Consider the following 20446-nt stretch of genomic DNA (forward strand, 5'->3'; position numbering starts at 1 on the left):
ACCTTTTATGTAGGATATGTTTAAATCGCTTTGATAAAAATTTGAATAATTCTTGACTGAAAAGTAAGGCACTTTTCCCATTTTGTTTTTGTTTTTGTTTTTCAAAACGTTCAATTTGCTCCCCGGAAGAATTGTAGAATTCACTCATGTTTTTTTTTCAAATCGAATTTTTCAGTGACTTCTGAATCATCAAGAGTGATTTCGCCTTCGTCAGAAATTTTTGACGGTTTATTTCTACCATCATGGCTTGGAAACTGCGATTGTGAAATGAATGGTTATTTGTAAAATTGATGAATTATAGTGAAATTTACACTCAGAATTGAAAACCTTCGCTGAGTCATCTTAGTCGTGCTGAAGCAAAAAAGAGTGTTTTTCAGTCACAATTTTTACATGTGTTGGTTAAAAATGCCAAAAATGGCTTGGAAATGAATTTTTTCAACTATGGAGAGAGAAGTCAAAAATCCTCAAAAAGGCACATCTTGATACTTCTCTATCGTACGAATACCTACATGTGAAATTTAGACCTTCAAGGTCAGCCAATTGATTGAAGGGGGGAGCTGAGATCAAAAATGGCGATGAAATCACGTTCTACTCTTCAGCATTTTTTCAATTTCTATACATGAATGTTGATGTTTGACAAGTTCTTCTAATTGTTCCGAAGCTTTGACCCTCGTAATTTCGTTACAGGAAGACATCATTCACTTGACAACGCATCACTAGGTAAGTGAATCTTCTTCCTTAAATAGCTGAATAATTCTCATCTTCAGACTTCCATTTTTCAGAAAACCTATGAAGATGCCCTAGAAAAGTTTGAAATCTGGCAAGCAGATTAAGCGATGAAGACGAAATATTAATTGAACATGGTATGTGAAAAAAAGGTGAGGAATTCTTTTCAATTTTGATTTTTTTCCCAATCCAAAGTGGATCGTATTTGTACCATATTACATATATAGTTCGATTGGCTCAGCAAAATGATTGCACGATTCAAAATCATTTATATTTTTTCACAGAGAATTTTTCAACGATTCCAGAAAAATTCAAAGGTAGGTAATAATTTCATGTTCGTCGCCCATTTCTGATTTAAATATGTACATCAAATCACCTTTAACCCCTTCACAGAGGGTAAAATGGCAACCTCAGTTCAAAATTTTCAACTTTGGCAGTTTTTAACCAATTTTTTTTTGAAACTACCCGAGGGTTCTTCATGGAAATTTTTTGTAATTTTTTAAGCATATCTTACTGGCAAAACGTTTATTTTCAGCTTTTGAACGACACTATTGAGGCACTTTGGCCACTTCTTTCAAAAATGCACGTATGAATCTCATCTACATGTACGACATGTTATTTTTCAGAATTTTTTTATGCTGGTGGAAGATCGATAACGCGGAGACCAGTCTTGTCAAATTCCCTTATCAAACCCTACTGAAAAGTAAGGCACTTTTTTAATTTCATTTTTGTTTTTCCTAAACGTTCAATTTGCTCCATGGAAGAATTGCAGGATTCACTCATCCGATGTTTTTTCAGAGCGAATTTTTCAATAATTTCTGAAAAATCAAGGGTGATTTCGCCTTCGACACTAATTTTTGACAAGTTTTTTCTATCACCATGGTTTGGAACCTACGGTTGTGAAATGAATGTAATTTATAAAAATTGATGAATTTTATAGGACTTCCAATTGTTCCGGAGCTTTGATCTTTGTACTCGTAATTTCGTTACAGAATAACATGAATCAGCTATGAAGAAGAACTCAGCACTATTATGAACACATTTCTGTACATTAGGTACCTAGGTAAGTGAATCTTGTTCTTTAACTTATCGAATTCTCATCTTCGGACTTTCACTTTTCAGAAAATCTATGAAGATGACCTAGAAAAGTTTGAAATCTGGCAAGCAAACTTCGAAAAACTGTCTGTAATTGGATACATCAGCTAATCTGAGATGAACAGTTCGTCGAAGTAGTATAAATCTAATCGATTGGGGTGACTCCCTTAGTAAGTAAAGTTGTTATCAATTTTTTCGATATTACGTTGGGTAGGGCCCCTGAGTCCAATTGTAGGGGCAAATGTAAGGGGACTATATGCCTTCACTGACTTGTGTTACGAGTGAATCCAATAAGGTGAATTTAATATTGTGAGAAATCTTCAATATTCAATGTAAGTAGGTACCTCTTTGGATTTATACAACATCTTACTCTCTACAATGTATAACATGTGCTAGGATAAATAGGGAAAAATAGTAATCGAATGTCTCCAGAACATGAGATTATAGGTATAAAGGGAAAAGGTAAGGAATTTTTTTCGATTTTGAATTTTTTTCCAATCCAAAATGGATTGTAGAGTACCATTTGTACTGTTCAATTGGCTTAGCAAAATAATCGCAGGATTCAAAATCATGCATAATACATAGAAACCACCGAGGTGTTCTTTATGGAATTTTATTGAAACTTTTTCAGGTACATATTCTGGGCAAAACGCGCATTTTCAGTTTTTGAACGCCACTGTTGAGGCACTTTGATCACTTCTTTCGAAAGTGCTCGTGTATCTCATCTAGATGTACGACGTATTATTTTTTCAGAATTTTTTTATGTGAGTGGAAATTCAAAAATGCGAAAAACTGCTTTTTTCACGAGATTCCCTCATGAATTGATAATACAATAGTAAAGTTTCAAAAGTCTTCGCCACTACTCTGTGGACAAGTCCGTATAATTAAGCTAGGAATAAACCGAATAGGTAAAATATCAATTCGAAGTACATATGTACATACATCACATGTACATTTCAATTTCAGAGAAATTCACAATTTTTTTTCCACCCATTTTATTTAATCCAAGTCTGGTTTTTCAAATTTGAAAAATGCTCAAATCACTCACAGGTAAAAAAAATCGAAAATTTTTGATTTCTCTGAATTTTAAACTGAAATAGGAACGTATACACATGATTAGAATAGCAAACGGTAATGGTGTGTACGTACCTCTTTATTTGAGGTAGGCAACCAAAAGTAAGTTGTTAATCAAGCAATTGACATCTTTGATTTTCATGATTCAGATCTATCAAGCTGATAAAATGTATTCTTCACTAGGAAACCTCATAAAGTATGCTCCAGGAATTTAGATGGAAAGTGGTCTCTTTGGTAGCCTTTGGCCCATGTACTACACCATTCAAATTTTAGCTGCCAGTTTTGAGGTAAGCTCCTACACAGAAATTTTGAATTTTAAAATATCCAAAAACCGCTACTCCGAAGCTCGAGTTTTTCCCACGGCGTTCTCGTGGGAAAATATCGACCGCCGCGCTGGATCAAGAGGCTTGTTTAGTTCTCCATTTCAACAAAATTTTTTATACTATATTTCTCGAAGATAATTCCAATTCTTTATTTTTGATAAAAATTTGAATAACTCTTGAAAGATATAATACACGAAAAATTTAGTTGAATGGGAAAATGAAAGAAGTCTCTTGTGCAAGCACGTGAATTGAAATTTTCCCACGACAACATCGTGGAAAAACTCTATGCGTCGGGATAGCGATTTTTGAAAATTTGAAAATTTAAAATGTCACCGTGATAGCTAAACTTAAAACTGGCAGTTAAAATTTTAATATTGTGATGCTGTTGGGCCAAAAGCTACCACTGATTGTGAGACCACATCCCACTCCAATTCCGGGAAACCCTTAACAAGGTTCACCAGTCAGACCCTACTGAAAAGTAAAGCACACCGTTGATTACACGAACCTGAGGTACGATATGACGAGAGTGTCATCGAGAATGGTGGCGTCCTTTGGACAGCACAACATTCTAGCCTTCGGCTATGAAGGAGCCATCTCGAAGATCATCGATTTATTTGACGAGATGTACAGTTTTCTCAACCTGCTTAGCTACTTATACTTCGTGGTCCTCTTTCTTCACATTCTTCTAAACATGAACGTTGATGTGATATCAGTGATGTGTGTCAAGTCCTTTAAATTGTTCAGAAGTTTTGACTTTTGTAATTTCGTTGCAGGATGACATCAACAGCATGAAGGCAGACACTACGTCTTAATGGGCACATTTTTGTACATGTCTCGGTAAGTGAATCTTCTTCCTTGACTTGCTGAATTTCCAAAAGAAGAGTCCACTCCCATGAAGGGGGTTAAATCGTGTATTGAAAGTCGATCATAGAAAATATCGGCGGATTTTGACCAAACTCGATGAATCCCTTCGCTTTGAATTGAAAGTCACTCAAACAAAATTTTAGTAGTGGAGGTGTCCCTAAAGAGCAGATTACAGCTCCTCAAAAAGAGGGTATTTTTTTTGTTGAAAAAATCGTGTTTTTTACGCTCTATTCACCACCCAACCTGGTTTGGAAAAAACAACGCAGTTCCAGATGATGGTATTTGAAGTTCTGTATCGACCAATGTCATTGCCATCAAAATCCAAAACCACTCTTGGGGTTCTGAGCGGTTAAAAATTAGAAAAACTCTCATTTTTCGAGTAAATATATGTTTTGAAAATATTTTCAAAAATTTGACGTTTTTGGCCATTTTTATACATTTTTTTAAAAATTGGCAACAGTGATCAAAAAATTGACAACAATGCATATTGCATACCAAAATATTTCCTAAATTTAAAAAAGACGTACAAGTTTCGATGTTTTGGCACAATTGACGCGAAACATTAAAAAAAAGTATTTTCAAAACACAAATTCTTCCAAAAATGATTGATTTTCAAATTTTCAATTACTCATTAGAACTTTAAAAGTGGGCCGAGGCTTTGATGACATTAGTCTCGATCTTTTCGAAGTGGGCCAGAGCTAGAGCGAAAAAACAACGATTTTTTTGAAATTGATACTTCATTGAGAATTCGTATTTCCCCTTCAGAAGCACCTCCGCAACTAACCTTTTTTTTTGGGGTCGCTTTCAACTCAAAATGAAGGTTTATTCTACCAAAATTAGTTCAAAATCCTTCAACTTTTTTACTTTGGTGATCCGCCTTAAGAAAAACAGAACATTATTTTGGAAAAAACAGATTTTTTTAGACCGCTAAGGCATAGAAATAGACAAGTACCTACATAGGTCTTTTTGAATGTGTTGACACAAAATCAGGTCTCTACATGGCGATATAAGTCTTGGAGTGAACTAGGTACCTACCTATTTAAGTACCTATAAATATTGCAATCGTGTACTTAGAGAGTCTTCAGTGAAAGGTAAATTTTCTTTTTATTTCGCAATTTTTTAAAAATTGTCTCTTCTCAGGAAGCATAATCAGAATCACAAAACACTCTTTACAGTTTTCCTCTAGCAGGTCTCATTAATCCCAAACATGGGTGCCACGACAGGGATATGGCTCCAATTCAGTTTAGTTGTAGTGAAGCAATCATAATACTTATAAGCCTAAGGCATAGTGTATTGGCTTAATAATATTACAAATAAACCAACAAACCAAAAAAAAAAAAAAAAGGTAGGTTTACATTTACAACCTTCTAATTATCCTCTGAGTCTTGGATTCAGTAATATCGATAAATTTATCCTCAATTCGTCACTTTGGTTTTAGGATGTCTATTTAGGATCATAATTTTCCATTCTTAGGATCCTTTTAGGTTTCTATTTGGATAGGTATTCGTATAGATAGGTATGTGTAGCTTACTCAAACCAGTAGGTTTGAATTTTCCTTTCAATTAGTTTCAGGTCGATCAGTATCGTCGAATTAACGAGTTCTTGAGCTTCCTCTACGATTTAGAAATTACGTAGCGTTATCGAACATGAATTATACTACTTTCGAAAGATTTTCACCGGAAAATTATAGCATTCGTCGATAAATTTACATACTCAAATACCTACTTGTACCTAGAAGATTTTTCGATAATTTTGGCAAAATTGAGATTTTTCTGGCAAATTTCAACAACAAAAAAAACTCGACATTTTTTTAACAACTTATTTGGCAAATAAATTTGACTTGAACACTATTTTTAAAAAATATACCTTAGGACATTTTGGAAATTTTAGATTAAGATTAGTTTTCCTGACAATTTTACCAAAACTGACTCAAAAATGAGACTTTTGGGAAATTTTGGCAAAAAACCTACCCTTTTGAAAAATATGGAAAAATTGACTTTCTTGGCAGTTCCGGCAATAGGTATACAGGACTTTCTGTTTCTGGACAACTGTGAAGAAAATAGAAACGTAAGAATTTCTCATCAATTTTCATCAAAATTAGGACTTTTTGACTACAATTTTGAAGAAAATACGACTTCCCAACAATTTTTACAAAAAACATCGTATTTTCTAGCAATTTTGGCAAAAATGCGACATCGACGCAATTTCACAAAAAATTGGGCTTTCTGATCTTTTGTACAAAAAACTAGCGCTTTTTGGCAGTTTGGAAGGATGCAGGAGTTCAACAATTGAATCAAACATCAGCACTTTTTGGATGTTTCGGCATCAAAGTTTGATTATTGCGAGCTGCACAAAAGAAACCAGCCATCATTCGTTGATTGCAAGAGAGTTTTTGCATTCACTTTTTGCCTATTAGATGCTTTCAATTGCTTTACCTAATGCGCAATAGTTAACTGCGGAATGCGTTCATTTTTTTTTTTTAAACAAGAACTCCTTCGTGGCATGATTAATAAAATAACATTAACCGCACACATCAACATCAATTTCAAAATTCATTCATCATCTTGATGAACTTGAAAAACTTCATGAAAAATAAAAACAATATACAAATGGACAGTTCTTTCGCGAATCGCACTAAAACTATAAAAATAAAAATCATTGTTCGAGAATGGGTAAATAACAAAAAAAAAAAAAATGAAATTCAGTTTGCACCCTATTTTCAACCTCTCCCCCCCCCAGTCGATTAGTATTGTTTTGAACGATTCTGGAACCTCCAACTTTTTTGATTTTTTCATTTCTTTCACTATGCCTGAATAAATCGAAAAAGTCACAAAAAAGGAGAATCCGAGTTCAAAGTTGCTAAAATTCATTTTCACTTCACTTGGAGCATTTTTTTTTTAGAAAACTAGAGAATCCTATAGGATCTACTGGAGGCTCCAGAACTCTTCAAAATCATCACCAATCGACTCGGGAAGGTCGAAAATAAGATATAAATCAAAGTTCAGCTTTCCAAGTCTGTTTGATCAAAATTTAAATATTATGTATTTCAAGTGAAATGAGCCTTATTCATATGATTCGACTTTTCAAACGCCTCTACTCCCCTGTCCCCTACTTAATTCAACGACAACAAGTTTTGATCACTGTTAGGGTAGGTTAGGTTAGAACTCGATTTCTCATTCTCGTTCAGCTTGAAATTCAAGTGCGCCACTGCGTGACGTCAGCTGCACAGGTGCATGCGGTAACTATAAAATAATATGTATGTTGGAAACCATGGCAATGTAAACATGCACCGTGATATTAATTCATACTGTACATTATTTGTATACAGTAGAACAAAGTAGTTACCTCTATGCCTGCGAGAAGGTAACAAACGAATCTGTCAACAATAGATAAAGAAAATATTTTACAGACACATTTGGCAGTATGGTAAGTGAACGATAATCTTTAGTATGATGGCTGTAGTGTGGCTGCACCTAGATCAATTTTTGTCAAATCGATAATTGACTTATACTTGGCACAAAATAAAAGCCAGAGGCAGCAAGTAAAATATTTATAATCGCATCAGTGTTCACTATTAGATTGTCTGGAGTATCGATATTAGCGATTGTATCCGATTGAGAAGAGCAGAAAATAGCACCATAGGATAATGCAAATGCCACCTTTATCGGTTTTCAAGTTGATTTTTTTTTTACAGGGAGGAGTTAAGAAAAAAGCAAAAACAGGAAAAAACACCAAAGGTGTAACAAATATCATAGATGGCGTATCGATATCAGAAATGTCACGCGAACAACTGGAGCCGTTTATTATACGAATTCAATCGGAATTGGAAAGAGAAAGAGAAGAAAGACACTTCTTTCAACTTGAAAGGGATAAGATTCGGACATTTTGGGAAATTGCTAGGCAACAACTGCAAGAATATCGATCCAACTTGAGGTAAGATGATCCTCATGGCAGGGCATAGGTACCCACTTCATTCAATTTAAGGGGTACACGTTCACAACAACTTGTCAAATATGTAAGACCAGTCTTCTTGACGTCATGACGTCTACGATTTCAGTTTCTTTTAACAATGTTCAGGATTCGTATTCAACCCCCCCCCCCCCTCCTCCTAGAAAAAAAACTTCCAAAAAGTATTACACGTATGACGTAAGTATGTACTAGCTGAACGAGAGAAGAAAAAAACAAGCCATCAGCAATTCGCTGATTGCAAGATAGTTTTTGCATTCGCTTTCATCAAATTCGTTGATAGTCCGGCATATGACAATAGGAGTAATTGCACCCCCCCCCCGCCGCGCCGATCCTCCGGGACAGCATTTTTCTTAAAGGGGACATCCTAAGGAACATTTTAATGCAAAGTTGCCAAAAACAAAATTGGCCTTACTTACAAAATGGCGGCCATTTTGATTGACAGGTCAGCCGAAATCGCAGATTTTGCATTTTAACATAGGACTTGCACAAACTTTTTCAAACTTTACAAAGGTAGATCGAAAGATCATGCAAAAATTTATCACCTGTCCAAATTTCAAGTGCTAAAGTGCGTTTTTCGATTTTTGGTGAATTTTTGAAAATCGAATTCAGGCCAAAAATGAGGGAAAAAATCAAAATTTTACCAAATTGACCAAGAAAGCTGAAATTTGGGATATACCCTATTTTCGACATGCCAAATCGATTGGAAACGGTTTCAACCCGTTTTGAGCAGTTCTGGAGCCTCCAGCAGATTTTGGAAACTCGAAATTCCCACGAAATTCCATCAAATTGGAGTTGTAAAGCTAAAATTCATTCTAAAAACTAATTTCAATACGCTACGAAGTACTGCAGGTGAATTTCAAGTCGTTTTGGAGGCTCCAGCGACTTTTTGAAAATTCCTGAAGCCTCCACCAGATTTTTGAAACTTTAAATTTTCACAAAATTTCATCAAATATAGATGGAAAGCTGAAATTTACTCTACACTCCAATTTTAACACCCTCTGAAAACGACTTCTGGTGGATTTCAAGTCATTTTAGAGCCTTCAACGACTTTTTTGAAAATTACTGGAGCCTCCAGTAGATTTTTGAAACTTGAAATTTCCCCAAAATGTTATCAAACCAAGATGGAGAGTCGAAATTCATTCTGCACACTAATTTCAATACGCTACGAAGTTGACTGCTGGTGAATTTCAAGTCTTTTTGGAGCCTCCAGCAACTTTTTGAAAGGTTGTATGACGTTTTTTTGGAAAATTGAAATTTCCTAAGTAGCTTGGAAGCTTCAAAACCATTTGAAACCACCATGTAGTCTGCGAAGTAAATTTCAGCTTGCAAACTCCATTTGATAAATTAATGTTGGGGAAATTTCAAGTTTTAAAAATCTACTGGAAGCTCCAGTAATTTTCAAAAAAGTCGCTGGAGGCCCTAAAATCACTTGAACCCACCTGAAATCGTCTTCAGATGGTGTTAAAATTGAAGTGTGGAGTAAATTTCAGCTTTCCATCTCCATTTGATGAAATTTTGTAAAAATTTAAAGTTCCAAAAATCTGCTAGAGGCTCCAGTAATTTTCAAAAAAAAGTCGCTGGTGGCCCTAAAATTACTTGAACCCACCTAAAGTCGTCTTCCGAGGGTGTTAAAATTGGAGTGTAGAGTAAATTTCAGCTTTCCATCTCCATTTGATGAAATTTTGTGAAAATTTAAAAGATTTAAAAATCTGATGGAGGTTTCAGGAATTTTCAAAAGGTCGCTGGAGCCTCCAAAACGACTTGAAATTCACCTGCAGTACTTCGTAGCGTATTGAAATTAGTTTTTAGAATGAATTTTAGCTTTACAACTCCAATTTGATGGAATTTCGTGGGAATTTCGAGTTTCCAAAATCTGCTGGAGGCTCCAGAACTGCTCAAAACGGGTTGAAACCGTTTCCAATCGATTTGGCATGTCGAAAATAGGGTATATCCCAAATTTCAGCTTTCTTGGTCAATTTGGTAAAATTTTGATTTTTTCCCTCATTTTTGGCCTAAATTCGATTTTCAAAAATTCACCAAAAATCGAAAAAGGCACTTCAGCACTTGAAATTTGGACAGGTGATAAATTTTTGCATGATCTTTCGATCTACCTTTGTAAAGTTCGAAAAAGTTTGTGCAAGTCCTATGTTAAAACGCAAAATCTGCGATTTCGGCAGACCTGTCAATCAAAATGGCCGCCATTTTGTAAGTAAGGCCAACTTTTTTTTTGGCAACTTTGCATTAAAATGTTCCTTAGGATATCCCCTTTAAGAAAAATGTTGTCCCGGGGGATCGGCGGGGGGGTGCAATTACTCCTATTGTCATATGCCGGACTATGATGGTTGCATTTGGTTGCTATGTTTGCTTTTAAATATCACCTTGAAACTGATTTTTCATTGTTTTCTTGATCTTTTTTAAATTTATAAAGTACATAATTATGTACTTAGAATGTACTCACTACTTTTATAAGTAATGAACTCGAATAAATACATGAATAAAAAAACATTAAAAATTAAATTCCAAATCAGTCTCGAATTTGGTTTTGATTAACAATAATACTGATTGCCTTCATGTCGAAATACTGTCACAATGCCATAAATTAACGAAAAAACAAAACAAAATTTGAAAAAAAAATAGGTATATAAAATAATTTCCTTCTTTACTAGAAACACATTCGTGAAAAAACGAACTTTCTACATATCTCAATACGACAAAAAATGAAAAAAACTGACTAAAAAACTCATTTTGGCCCCCATTCTCAAAATGATTGCGCAGAGGGTTCAAAAAATTTCACGTTCTACCCTATTTGACCTTTTGAGCACAGTTTCTTGTGAAATAAAGCTGCCAAACGCTGAATAGACTAGTTAGGTACATACCTTAACCAGCTATACCCTTAGCCAACATTTTTGATTATGAGCTGCCAAGTGTAAATTTAACGATAGGAGCTTGTCAGGGGAAAGTTTACATATTCAAACTCTTCAGTTACGAGAGTTCAGTTACTCTCATAAGGAAATTGAGGTTCTAATTATGATTAAATAATGACTTAAAAAATCGACTATTTTAATACAGGAACAGAGATAAGCAGTTGGAAAATTTGGAAGCCGGACATGAAATAGAATTGAAAGGATATCAACAAAAAATCAAATATTTATCCCACGGTCAGCACGGACAACTGTCCGAATTGAAAGTAAGCAGAAGGGACAATTATCCGAATAAAAAGTAAGGTATAGCCCCCAGTAGGGTGGGAAGGGGAAGATACGAAAAGCAAAATTGTTAAAAACGTAGCATGACGAGTATTAAATTGAGGATGTCTCCCAAAATCCGAGATGCCAAATTCGTACTTCCACAATGAAATTTCGTCAAATCAACTCCATACTTATAAATGGTCACTCCTTAGGTAGAAAATATGTTATCGATGAAAGGCGTCGAACAAGACATGGCTTCTCGAGAACTATTGTTATTAAATCAAGAGCGAGAATTAAAAATGCAAATCACCGATCAACGTAGAAGGCATAAAAGCGAATTGCGCACGTTATTTTTGGTGAGTATAACCAAACCACACCTTATGGCACTTCTGCAAAATACTTTGCTGTTATATGTACCTCAACTTCCAATAATGCCAACGTTTTTGGTTTTAGGAAAAAAATGCGCAATTGTCGAAAATGCGTTTCGAAAGCGAAAGAAAACGCCGAGCATTCGAGCACAAGTACCAATGTTATTTACAACAAAGTCGAGATGAAATGCGATTGAAAAACGACATGTCCAGCGCGAAAATCGAACAAGGAAAGAACATCATGGTCAAACGTCTTGCCAGCACTCATCAAGGCATTTGCCAACGAGCTGATCAATTTTTTACCGATATTATTGCCCAAAATTTAGCTTTAATTTGCGTACTAAAGGTTGGTTCTGGTACCTATAAGACCGAAAGTCTTTTAAAATTTTATTCACATTTTTTTCTCAATTTAAAAAAAAAATAATTTGTGCGTTGAAAATGCATATTTTGTACCTAACAGCGCCACGTTTCAAAGTTGAACGAAGAAAACGTGCAAATGAAAAATGAACTTTGTGACGTGAAAAGAAAAAACTCGGAATTGGTCACGCCGTTGAAAATTGCTAACCGAAAAATAATAGAATATCAAAGCCAACTGAACGTTGGGCGAAGAGATACACAAAAATATCAGGTAAGCTGACAGAAAGACACCAATCTGAATGGCGATCACTGTAAATACTCGTACAGCTCGTAGGTCCTCAATTTTTCCTCAAAAAAATTAACTTTGGTACTTATCCCAATAAAATTTTAAAAAGTGACAAAATCGCTAAAAGATTAGAATTTTTTCCAAAAAATTATTTTTGTTAAAAAGTAAGAAATTTTTGTCACTTGAATTTTTTAGAATTTTTGGGAAGATGCAAGACTTTGAAAATTGTAGCAAAAGGAGCAGCTTTTGACAATTTTTGGTAAGGAATCTGGAATTCATCTAGATAAGTGTTTATAAAAAAGAAAACTTCGTGAAATTTTCTGAAAAAATATGTTTTTCAGCAATTTAGCTAAAATGCTATTTTGTCAATTTTTTAGTAAAAAGCAAGACTTTGACAATTTTAGTAAGAAGCAAGACTCTATAACAATTTGGTTATTATTGACAAAAGATGTTGGTCAATAAAGTAAGAGCTTTGGAAAATTTTGAGTAAGAAATGAAATATTTTGGAATTTTTTGCAAAAATCGACAATCATTAACAATTTTTCTGAAATGCAAAACATTTTTGTAAATTTTCGAAAACGCGAGAATTTTGTCATTTTTATCTAAAAGCAGAACCTCTACTTAGGCAATTGTGGGCAAAAAAATATGTAATATATTTTCACAGCTCCTGTCAAAAAAACCAGACTTTTGAAGAATTCTTGGAAGAGTGTGGCTTTTTAGAATTGTCTAAAAAAAGACAACAATTTTTGACCAATTTGCAAAAAAGCGAGCATTTTTTCAATTTTAGAAAATTCGAGAATTTTCGACGACAAAAAGCAAGACTTTGACAATTTTAGCAAAAGGAAAAGCTCTTTTGGCAATTTCCCGAAAAAAAGTTAACATCTGGAAACATTTTTTTTAAAAAGGAGAATTTTTGTACTTTTTTGAAAAAAAATGAAGGTTTTAGCAAGTTGGCTGGAAAAAGAGTTTTTTGTCAAATTTGTACAAAACGCGCAGTTTTGACCATTTTAGCAAAAAGCAGGACATTATGGTGATTATTGCAAACAAAAATCGTGATTTTGGTCGAAAAAGCGAGAATTTTGAACAACTCTGAGAAAAAAGCAGGACTTTGTGTATCAAAAAATTGAAAATTCTTTGTAGTTTTTACAATTTTTCGCAAAAAAGCGACAATTTTATCCTTGTTTATCGAAAGGCAGAGCTTTGTAAACTTGACGCTGAAGAGACAGTGTAGCCAGTTGGAATAGTATATTACAACATAGTAGACGAAAGTGAATGATTTCTTGTCGAGTGCGAAGATTGGCGGAACGAGCCGAGCCATGTGGATTCCAAACACTATACTTACTTTCGAAAATTATTCACTTATTGTTGATAAGGTATTATTTTGTTTTCTTCTCCAATATGCACGAGAAAATTGAATTTTTGACGAATTGAAAAAAAGTAACTTTAGCATACCATAATGGTGAGATGAAAATTTATAGGTTAGCTGTTAAAGACGTTTTAAAAAGTAGGTGCACCCATTGCATATATCATGTTGTTTACATAATTATGTGTCCTATCACGATCGACAGACTGTTGAAAAGCAAGCAAAAATGTTACGAGAAGAAAATGAAAAATACAAAATTCGTTATCAATGCCTGGCCAATCTTTTTGAACAGGTAGGTAAGTGTAGGTACCTAAATATAGGCAACTGACCCATATCCAAGTACCAATTTCGTGTTTCTGCAGGCTGTAAATGAAAGAGACTCAACAATCGAGGCTCTAACTACCACTCGGCTGCATTCAGATAAAGGGACAGCGTATCGCGAATTGATAGTACAACGAGCCGCTGCCAAACTGAAAACAGCAACGCAATCGGTCCAAAACATACTACTTCGATTTTGCTCCACAGCAGTCGCTGATACTCATTTGCAGACATCGCCATCTCCACTACTAATACCAACGGAATCACATTTGTCACGTCATCATCAACGACGTCATATTACAATGACCAATATTCGCTACGTAAATAAAGGCTCAGACTCGACCAGTTATGAGGTAATATTCAAATCATCGTCGTAGGTAATTGCTGAGTACTCGTACATACCATGAATGGGAGGGGTGGGGGTGCCTGAAGGCGGATGCGGATTCCAGTGCCATTACCAGCACACATCGACTACAATATGTATCAAGTAAATTATAACAGCGATGCCACAAATTGTTATTCATCATACAATAAATCGTCGAAAAAGTATAGGTATGGTATTTTAACCATTAATTCCGTTTCATCGCTTCGATTGGTCCGTATTCAATCTTTGATAGGTAGAGGTACATGTGAAATGTAAGTACCTAAATGTAAGCAAACATATCTTTTAATAAAAATGAAAGTACATACGCGATGGTGTTGTGGAAGAAGGGCCAAACTGCATTATTCAAGATTTTTTTCGCTCAGGGGAACAGTGCTATAACAGCCAGAGTTGGAAAGATAAAAAGGGCCAAACTGTTTCAAAGCCAAGCTGCATCATTCAGTTTAGCTGTGAGACAGTTTGGCCCTTATGTACCTTTCCAACTCCGGTTGTTAAAGCAGTATTCCTTCGAGAGAAAAAAATCTAGAAAAATGCAGTTTGGCCCTTCTTCCACAACACCATCTATAGCTATAAACGAAACTGGGATAATTAATTGACATAAAAAAAGTACATTTTAGAATACTTTTCATTATGGTATACAGATTTGGGGTTTCAAACCATTTGTATTTAACCTCACATCGAACTTTTTATTCTTGATGAACAAATTATACGACATAATTTCAATACCTTACATTTATATCCAAAAACTGATACACCTTGGTCAAATACATAATGACATTTTAAACCACAAGGGTCTATCTTTTCTCCAAATGTGCAAGCATCGTAGCCAATTTTTTCTAAAAAAAAGTACTGAAATGTCGCGTATTTATTTCTCATGGAGCTGGCCTGATCCAAGTAAAGCAATAAATTTATTCCTTGATTTGATGTTTCAACAACAGAAATACACGTATAAAACTTTTCTGTGTTAGCCAACCTCTCGATTGGTGTAAAGTTTTAGAAATAAAATACATACTTAATATAGAGATCATTGTATTGTTTTTTTCAGAATGAAAATCAAAAGCTGATTTCGTTGATGGAAGAATTGCACGCCTTGGGTATGGAACAACAACCCATCGTATTCGGTTCGGATGCTGGTTCGACTACGACTGCGTGATAAAGACTAGAGTAGAAAAGAAGCGAATGGTTTGATTCAACCGAAGAACGCCAACGTTATTAGATATGGCTTTAAAATTATTTTGGAATAAAAATTTTACTGATTTTTTTCAAAGATTAGTTTAGGAATTAAGATACAAGTACAGAATGCAATCTCTATAGAATGAGCCGAGTCGAGTGCATGTGAAAGTAGGTAATTGATTTTTTTTTACGAATTATTAGAATAAATGTGCTCCATTGTTGGAAACTTCATTTTCTGGTCACGCAATTGCGTATCACGAATCATTTCGAACAAATTCAATGACCGAATGAAGAAAAAACTAAAACTAAGTCGATTCAATAATCGGCAAACATTCCACGTTCCAATGTGCTTGCAGTTGGCCTACGTAATACTGGCAAACGTACTCTATCTTAACTAAGTAGCAAGGCAAGTATCCCACCAGCACCAGCACAATTATTTTCAAACTGGACGCTGGGGAATCATTAGAGGACCCCAAAATATATGTACCGTTAGCCAAAGTTTCAGCAGCTGAAATTCATTTTTCGATTTTTAATGAATTTAGAAAAACTCAAATTTGGGCCAAAAATGGAAAAAAAAATCAAAATTTCACCAAATTGACCTAGAAAGCTGTTTGGTTTGTACTCTTTCTCGACCTTCCTAATAGATCGGTGATGATTTTGAAACGTCTAGAAGCCTTCAGCGGACTTTCAGATTCTCCAGTTTGAAAAAGAAAAAAAATTTAAGTAGGGGTGAAAATGAAATTCAGAAACTCTAAACTCGGATTTACCATTTTTGTGACACTTCCAATTGATTCAGACACATATTATCAAAATCTTTATGTGTCGGTTCAAATTCAAAATGTTCTTCAGTAAAATAATGAGTAGGTAATTTTGTTTACAAGTTCACAAATGATGATTTTTTTTTCCATAATACAAGACAAGACATTTATTTTTAAAGTGCTTACAACACAATAATATTTTGGTTTTAAAAGCACTTATACTATTTTTTGAAAAATTAAATTAGATAGAGTAAATTATCATTTTTGATTAACTTAATAATATTATTAAAATTTAATTTATTATCAATGAATTTGTTTAAATCATCTTTTAGATTTTGAAGATTTAAAAAGGGGCAAACAATCAATAATACTTAATATGTAATTACTTTAGTAGGTAATCACTAGAGATTATTTTGAATTTGATCCGTACAAAAATATTTCGAAAATGTGGACCTACCTAAATCGTCGATCAAAATTTTCACATAAAACGGCAAATCGAAAGTTTATAGACCCTGTTTTTTTTTTTTTTTTTTTTCAAAAACTGGGGAACCTAATAATTCTTTGAAACCTTTTCACAGTTGGAAAGCATCAACAATCAATTCGGGTGGTTGAAAGTAACCTAGGTATACAAAACAAGTTTCAGCCCATTTTGATTTATTCCTACGTTTGGCCAAAATCTGAATCTTCGAAAATTTGCCAGAAATTGGAAAATGAATTTCAACGTCTGATTCGCAAGGTCAACTACGTGGTAATTATAGTAAAAATGAAGGAAACGAAGTCAGATATCACATCTCAAAAAATAAAGCCACGTCTATTGTATGATGGCTGGTCCGTAGACAACATTTACCAGTCCAAAGATTCGCCCATGGCTGGAGAGTAAACTCGAACTTAATTACTTCACCGCTCAGGCTTTTTTTTAACCATGGCCAATTTACCTATTATCATTTCCTATTTTATAAAGTAAATAAATATCACCCTCCCCACTCTGTCGTTAAGTTGGTGATAGGAAGAGACCTCTATTCATTTAAAGTTTTTTTTGCTTTGCTTCAGAAATTGTGGAACTTCAGTAATTGCTGGTCTTCAATCCCTAAGTATAAGCTTCGAACGACTGATTCCCAGACTCAGACTTTTAATCCCCAACTTGGACCTTTTCTTTTTATAAGTAGGTACCTCCAAACAACTTCCTAGGAAAGGCTGTCAGCCTGGACTGATTCCGTTTCACGAGCTGTACCAATAATCCTATTTTTCTTTTGTTTATAAGATTAATTATGATTTTATGAATTGCTATATACCCATTTTGAGACTTTCCAACAACCAAATTTCCATAGTATTAAATATGTAGTACTGTCACTCAATTAACCCAAGAAACAAAGAGGTTGTACATATAAACCAACTATGTAGATTCAACGTTTCACAGGAAGACGTAAGTTAACAGCCATCAGCTATTCGCTGATTGCAAGATAGTCTTTGTAGTTGCTTTCATCATACTTACTGGTTGATGGTTGCATTGGTTGCTAAGTTCGCTTTTATATATCAACTTGAAGCTGATTTCTCATTTCTCGATCTTTTTCATAATTTATAAAGTAGAATGTCCCTATACTCACTTTTATTAAAACGAAGTCGAAAAAATTTCTTTTGTTGATAGAAAAACGTTTGATTTTTATAAAATTTAATTCAAAAAATGATTTATTGCACCCTTTGAAAACTGTTTGGAATTTTTTTTATGAATTCCGCTCCAAAATTTAAAATCATAATTTACGAGAAAACAACTGCAGGTAACTTTTTCAAATTTGGCGCCGAAATATTATTCCTTAGCATTATAAAAATACTACTCGTTAATTGGATCTTTGAAAATACTACTCGCTGATTGGCTAAGTGTTGATAATGATGATGAAAAAAAAAACAATTACAATAGGTAGTTTTTTCTTTTCAGGTCTTTGGGTTTGGGAAACTTCTGGCTTTGTTGTGTGAAGTGAGCGTGATGTGGTTCGTGGGCTCACAGTTAAGGAGTTGAATGCAGTTTCCTGTGAGTCAATTAATTCAATGATTAATAATAAAAAAAAAAAATCAGAAACTCTTCAACTCGGATTTACAACTTTTATGGCCTTTTCAATTGATTCAAGAACAAATTTTCAAAATCTTTGTATGTCGGTTTAAATTCAAAATATTCTTCGATGATTATTTTTGAAACAAAAAAATCACCGAAACCATCACCTATTGACTCAAAAAGGTCCGGAAATAGAATACAAACCAATTAGCTCTTTTCGTTCAGAATAGTTCACAAACAATGATTTTTTTTCATTTTTTTTTTTTTTTTCAAAATAAGTAATCACTAGAGAACATTTTGTATTTGAACCGCACAAAAATAATTTGAAAATATGAACCAAAATCTTCGATTAAAATGGTCACACAAGATGGTAAATCCAAGTTTATAGGTGCTGAATTTCGTTTTTTTTTTGTCTTTTTTTTACTCAAAAATCCACTTGAGCCCTTCAACAATTAGAAACTATCACCACTTACATGTCTTGATCTTTTCCCCACATTTGACCAAAATCTGAATCTTCAAAAATTTGCCAGAAATCGAAAAATGAATTTCAGAGTCTGAAATTTTTGATTATGGTGTATTTTGAAGTCCTTTATCGATTTCTTCAAAAAATATACCCATACCAGAACTATTGATGTGCGGGAGACTCGGTGGTTTATGAATTTCGATCAGTGAATACGAAATTATGAACCTCACTAACTTGCGGTCATGGCTGAAGAAAATATGCTACTCGATTAGCATTTGGAAGCACAAAAACGCGAAAGAACATCTAACGCCTGTATAGGTACTAGAAACAATAAGCGACACACGGACAAGGCTTTTTTTGTTTTTATTTTGTTTAAGCTTTACCAGTCCATGTTGATAAAGTGAGTGTACCACTATCTTTCATCGCAACTACCAAAGGTAATTTTCAGCAAAACAAAACAACATTTTCAGTCCAGTTCTGCTCGTTTAGCGGAAGCGCTTGCGTTCTAATCACGTTCACCGGCTAAACTGAGCTAAACATAGTCTTGGATAACGTTTTTTGCCTGTTTTGTGTGAACATCACTGGGTATTAAAATGTGTAATAGTATAGATTGGAATAAATACGATAGGGTGAAATTGTGATAATTACATCGAGGGAATCATTGTAAGAATTATTCCTTAGAGAAGGAATAATTTCCTCTCCCAAACTAGCTCAAAATACGGAGAGTCGTCACCCTTCCTATCCTTACTATTCATTTAATTCAAAAGAATGTCAATAAAAACACTCAGGTGAACATTTCATGTCCCAAAAGATGATGTATTCATGAAATATTACAGACAGATCGATACTTTCTATGATACAATAGAAAATAGCTTTAAACAGTGCAACTTAATAATACAAGCTACCTAGACAATACTCCTGCGTCCAAGTGAGCTTGGTTGCATAACCTAAGTTACGAATTACATATTCGTCTACAATAAGCATAATTAAGGAAATAGTTAAAGTTAATAGGAACGCATGATGTGATTGCGCCCTTCGTCGTTCTACCTACGTCCATGGTTCACACCAAATCCCCATGTCCGCAGGCAGGTAATTTTGATCAACATAAAATAAGGAAGTTAATCTAAAGGAGGTATTTGATCGGGGTAAAATCCCATTATAAAATGTACGCATTAATCTACTCACCTGTGGGTCCCCTAATACTAGGCCCGAGCGTAGATTCTAGTTTTAGAAACACTTTCGTAGGGTTGCCACTTCTCCCAGTCCGGATTCTGGTGAAGGGTCCAAAAATAGAGGGATATTCAAAGGATCCCCATCGGGGGTTACGTTAAGCTTTTGAAATAAATTTGTTTTAACCACCGAAGGTGGATTGAAATAATAAAAGAACTAGCACAACACATTCTACATTAAATGGATAAAATCGAAGACAAGACCTTGCCACCGCGAATAGCAGGATTCAAGTAAGGAGGCGAGCTCGACGTTCTCAGAGAGATACCTCGAGTTCGCGAGTCGTCAATGACGTCAATAGTTCACACATTGTCATTTACTGTTGGGGTAGAGAGATGCCCAGGGGGATCGTATGATCGAAAGATCTAGAAGAACCAAAATAAGATGACCTTCACGAGGTACATCTTCGAAATATTGCTTATGCAATATGTACGACATGGACTACATATGGCAGTCAGGGCATATTTC

General features: G+C 34.5%; 2 protein-coding genes across 2 annotated transcripts in view; one reads left to right on the top strand and one right to left on the bottom strand.

Annotated features, from left to right (window-relative positions):
* LOC135841264 (nephrin-like) overlaps window positions 1-20446 on the bottom strand; it is a 1354679-nt gene that overhangs the window by 959371 nt on the left and 374862 nt on the right. The window lies entirely within an intron of this gene.
* Window positions 7287-15709, top strand: Gas8 (Growth arrest specific protein 8). Its single transcript, XM_065357895.1, has 9 exons — window positions 7287-7508; window positions 7777-8015; window positions 11121-11238; window positions 11449-11592; window positions 11690-11950; window positions 12065-12232; window positions 13816-13902; window positions 13973-14281; window positions 15356-15709. Exons 1-9 carry the CDS (start codon window positions 7506-7508, stop codon window positions 15461-15463), a joined length of 1437 nt encoding a protein of 478 aa, XP_065213967.1. The 5' UTR covers window positions 7287-7505; the 3' UTR covers window positions 15464-15709.

This window comes from Planococcus citri, chromosome 3 (genome assembly GCF_950023065.1).
Source record: "Planococcus citri chromosome 3, ihPlaCitr1.1, whole genome shotgun sequence".
In the NCBI taxonomy this organism is placed as follows: Eukaryota; Metazoa; Arthropoda; class Insecta; order Hemiptera; family Pseudococcidae; genus Planococcus; species Planococcus citri.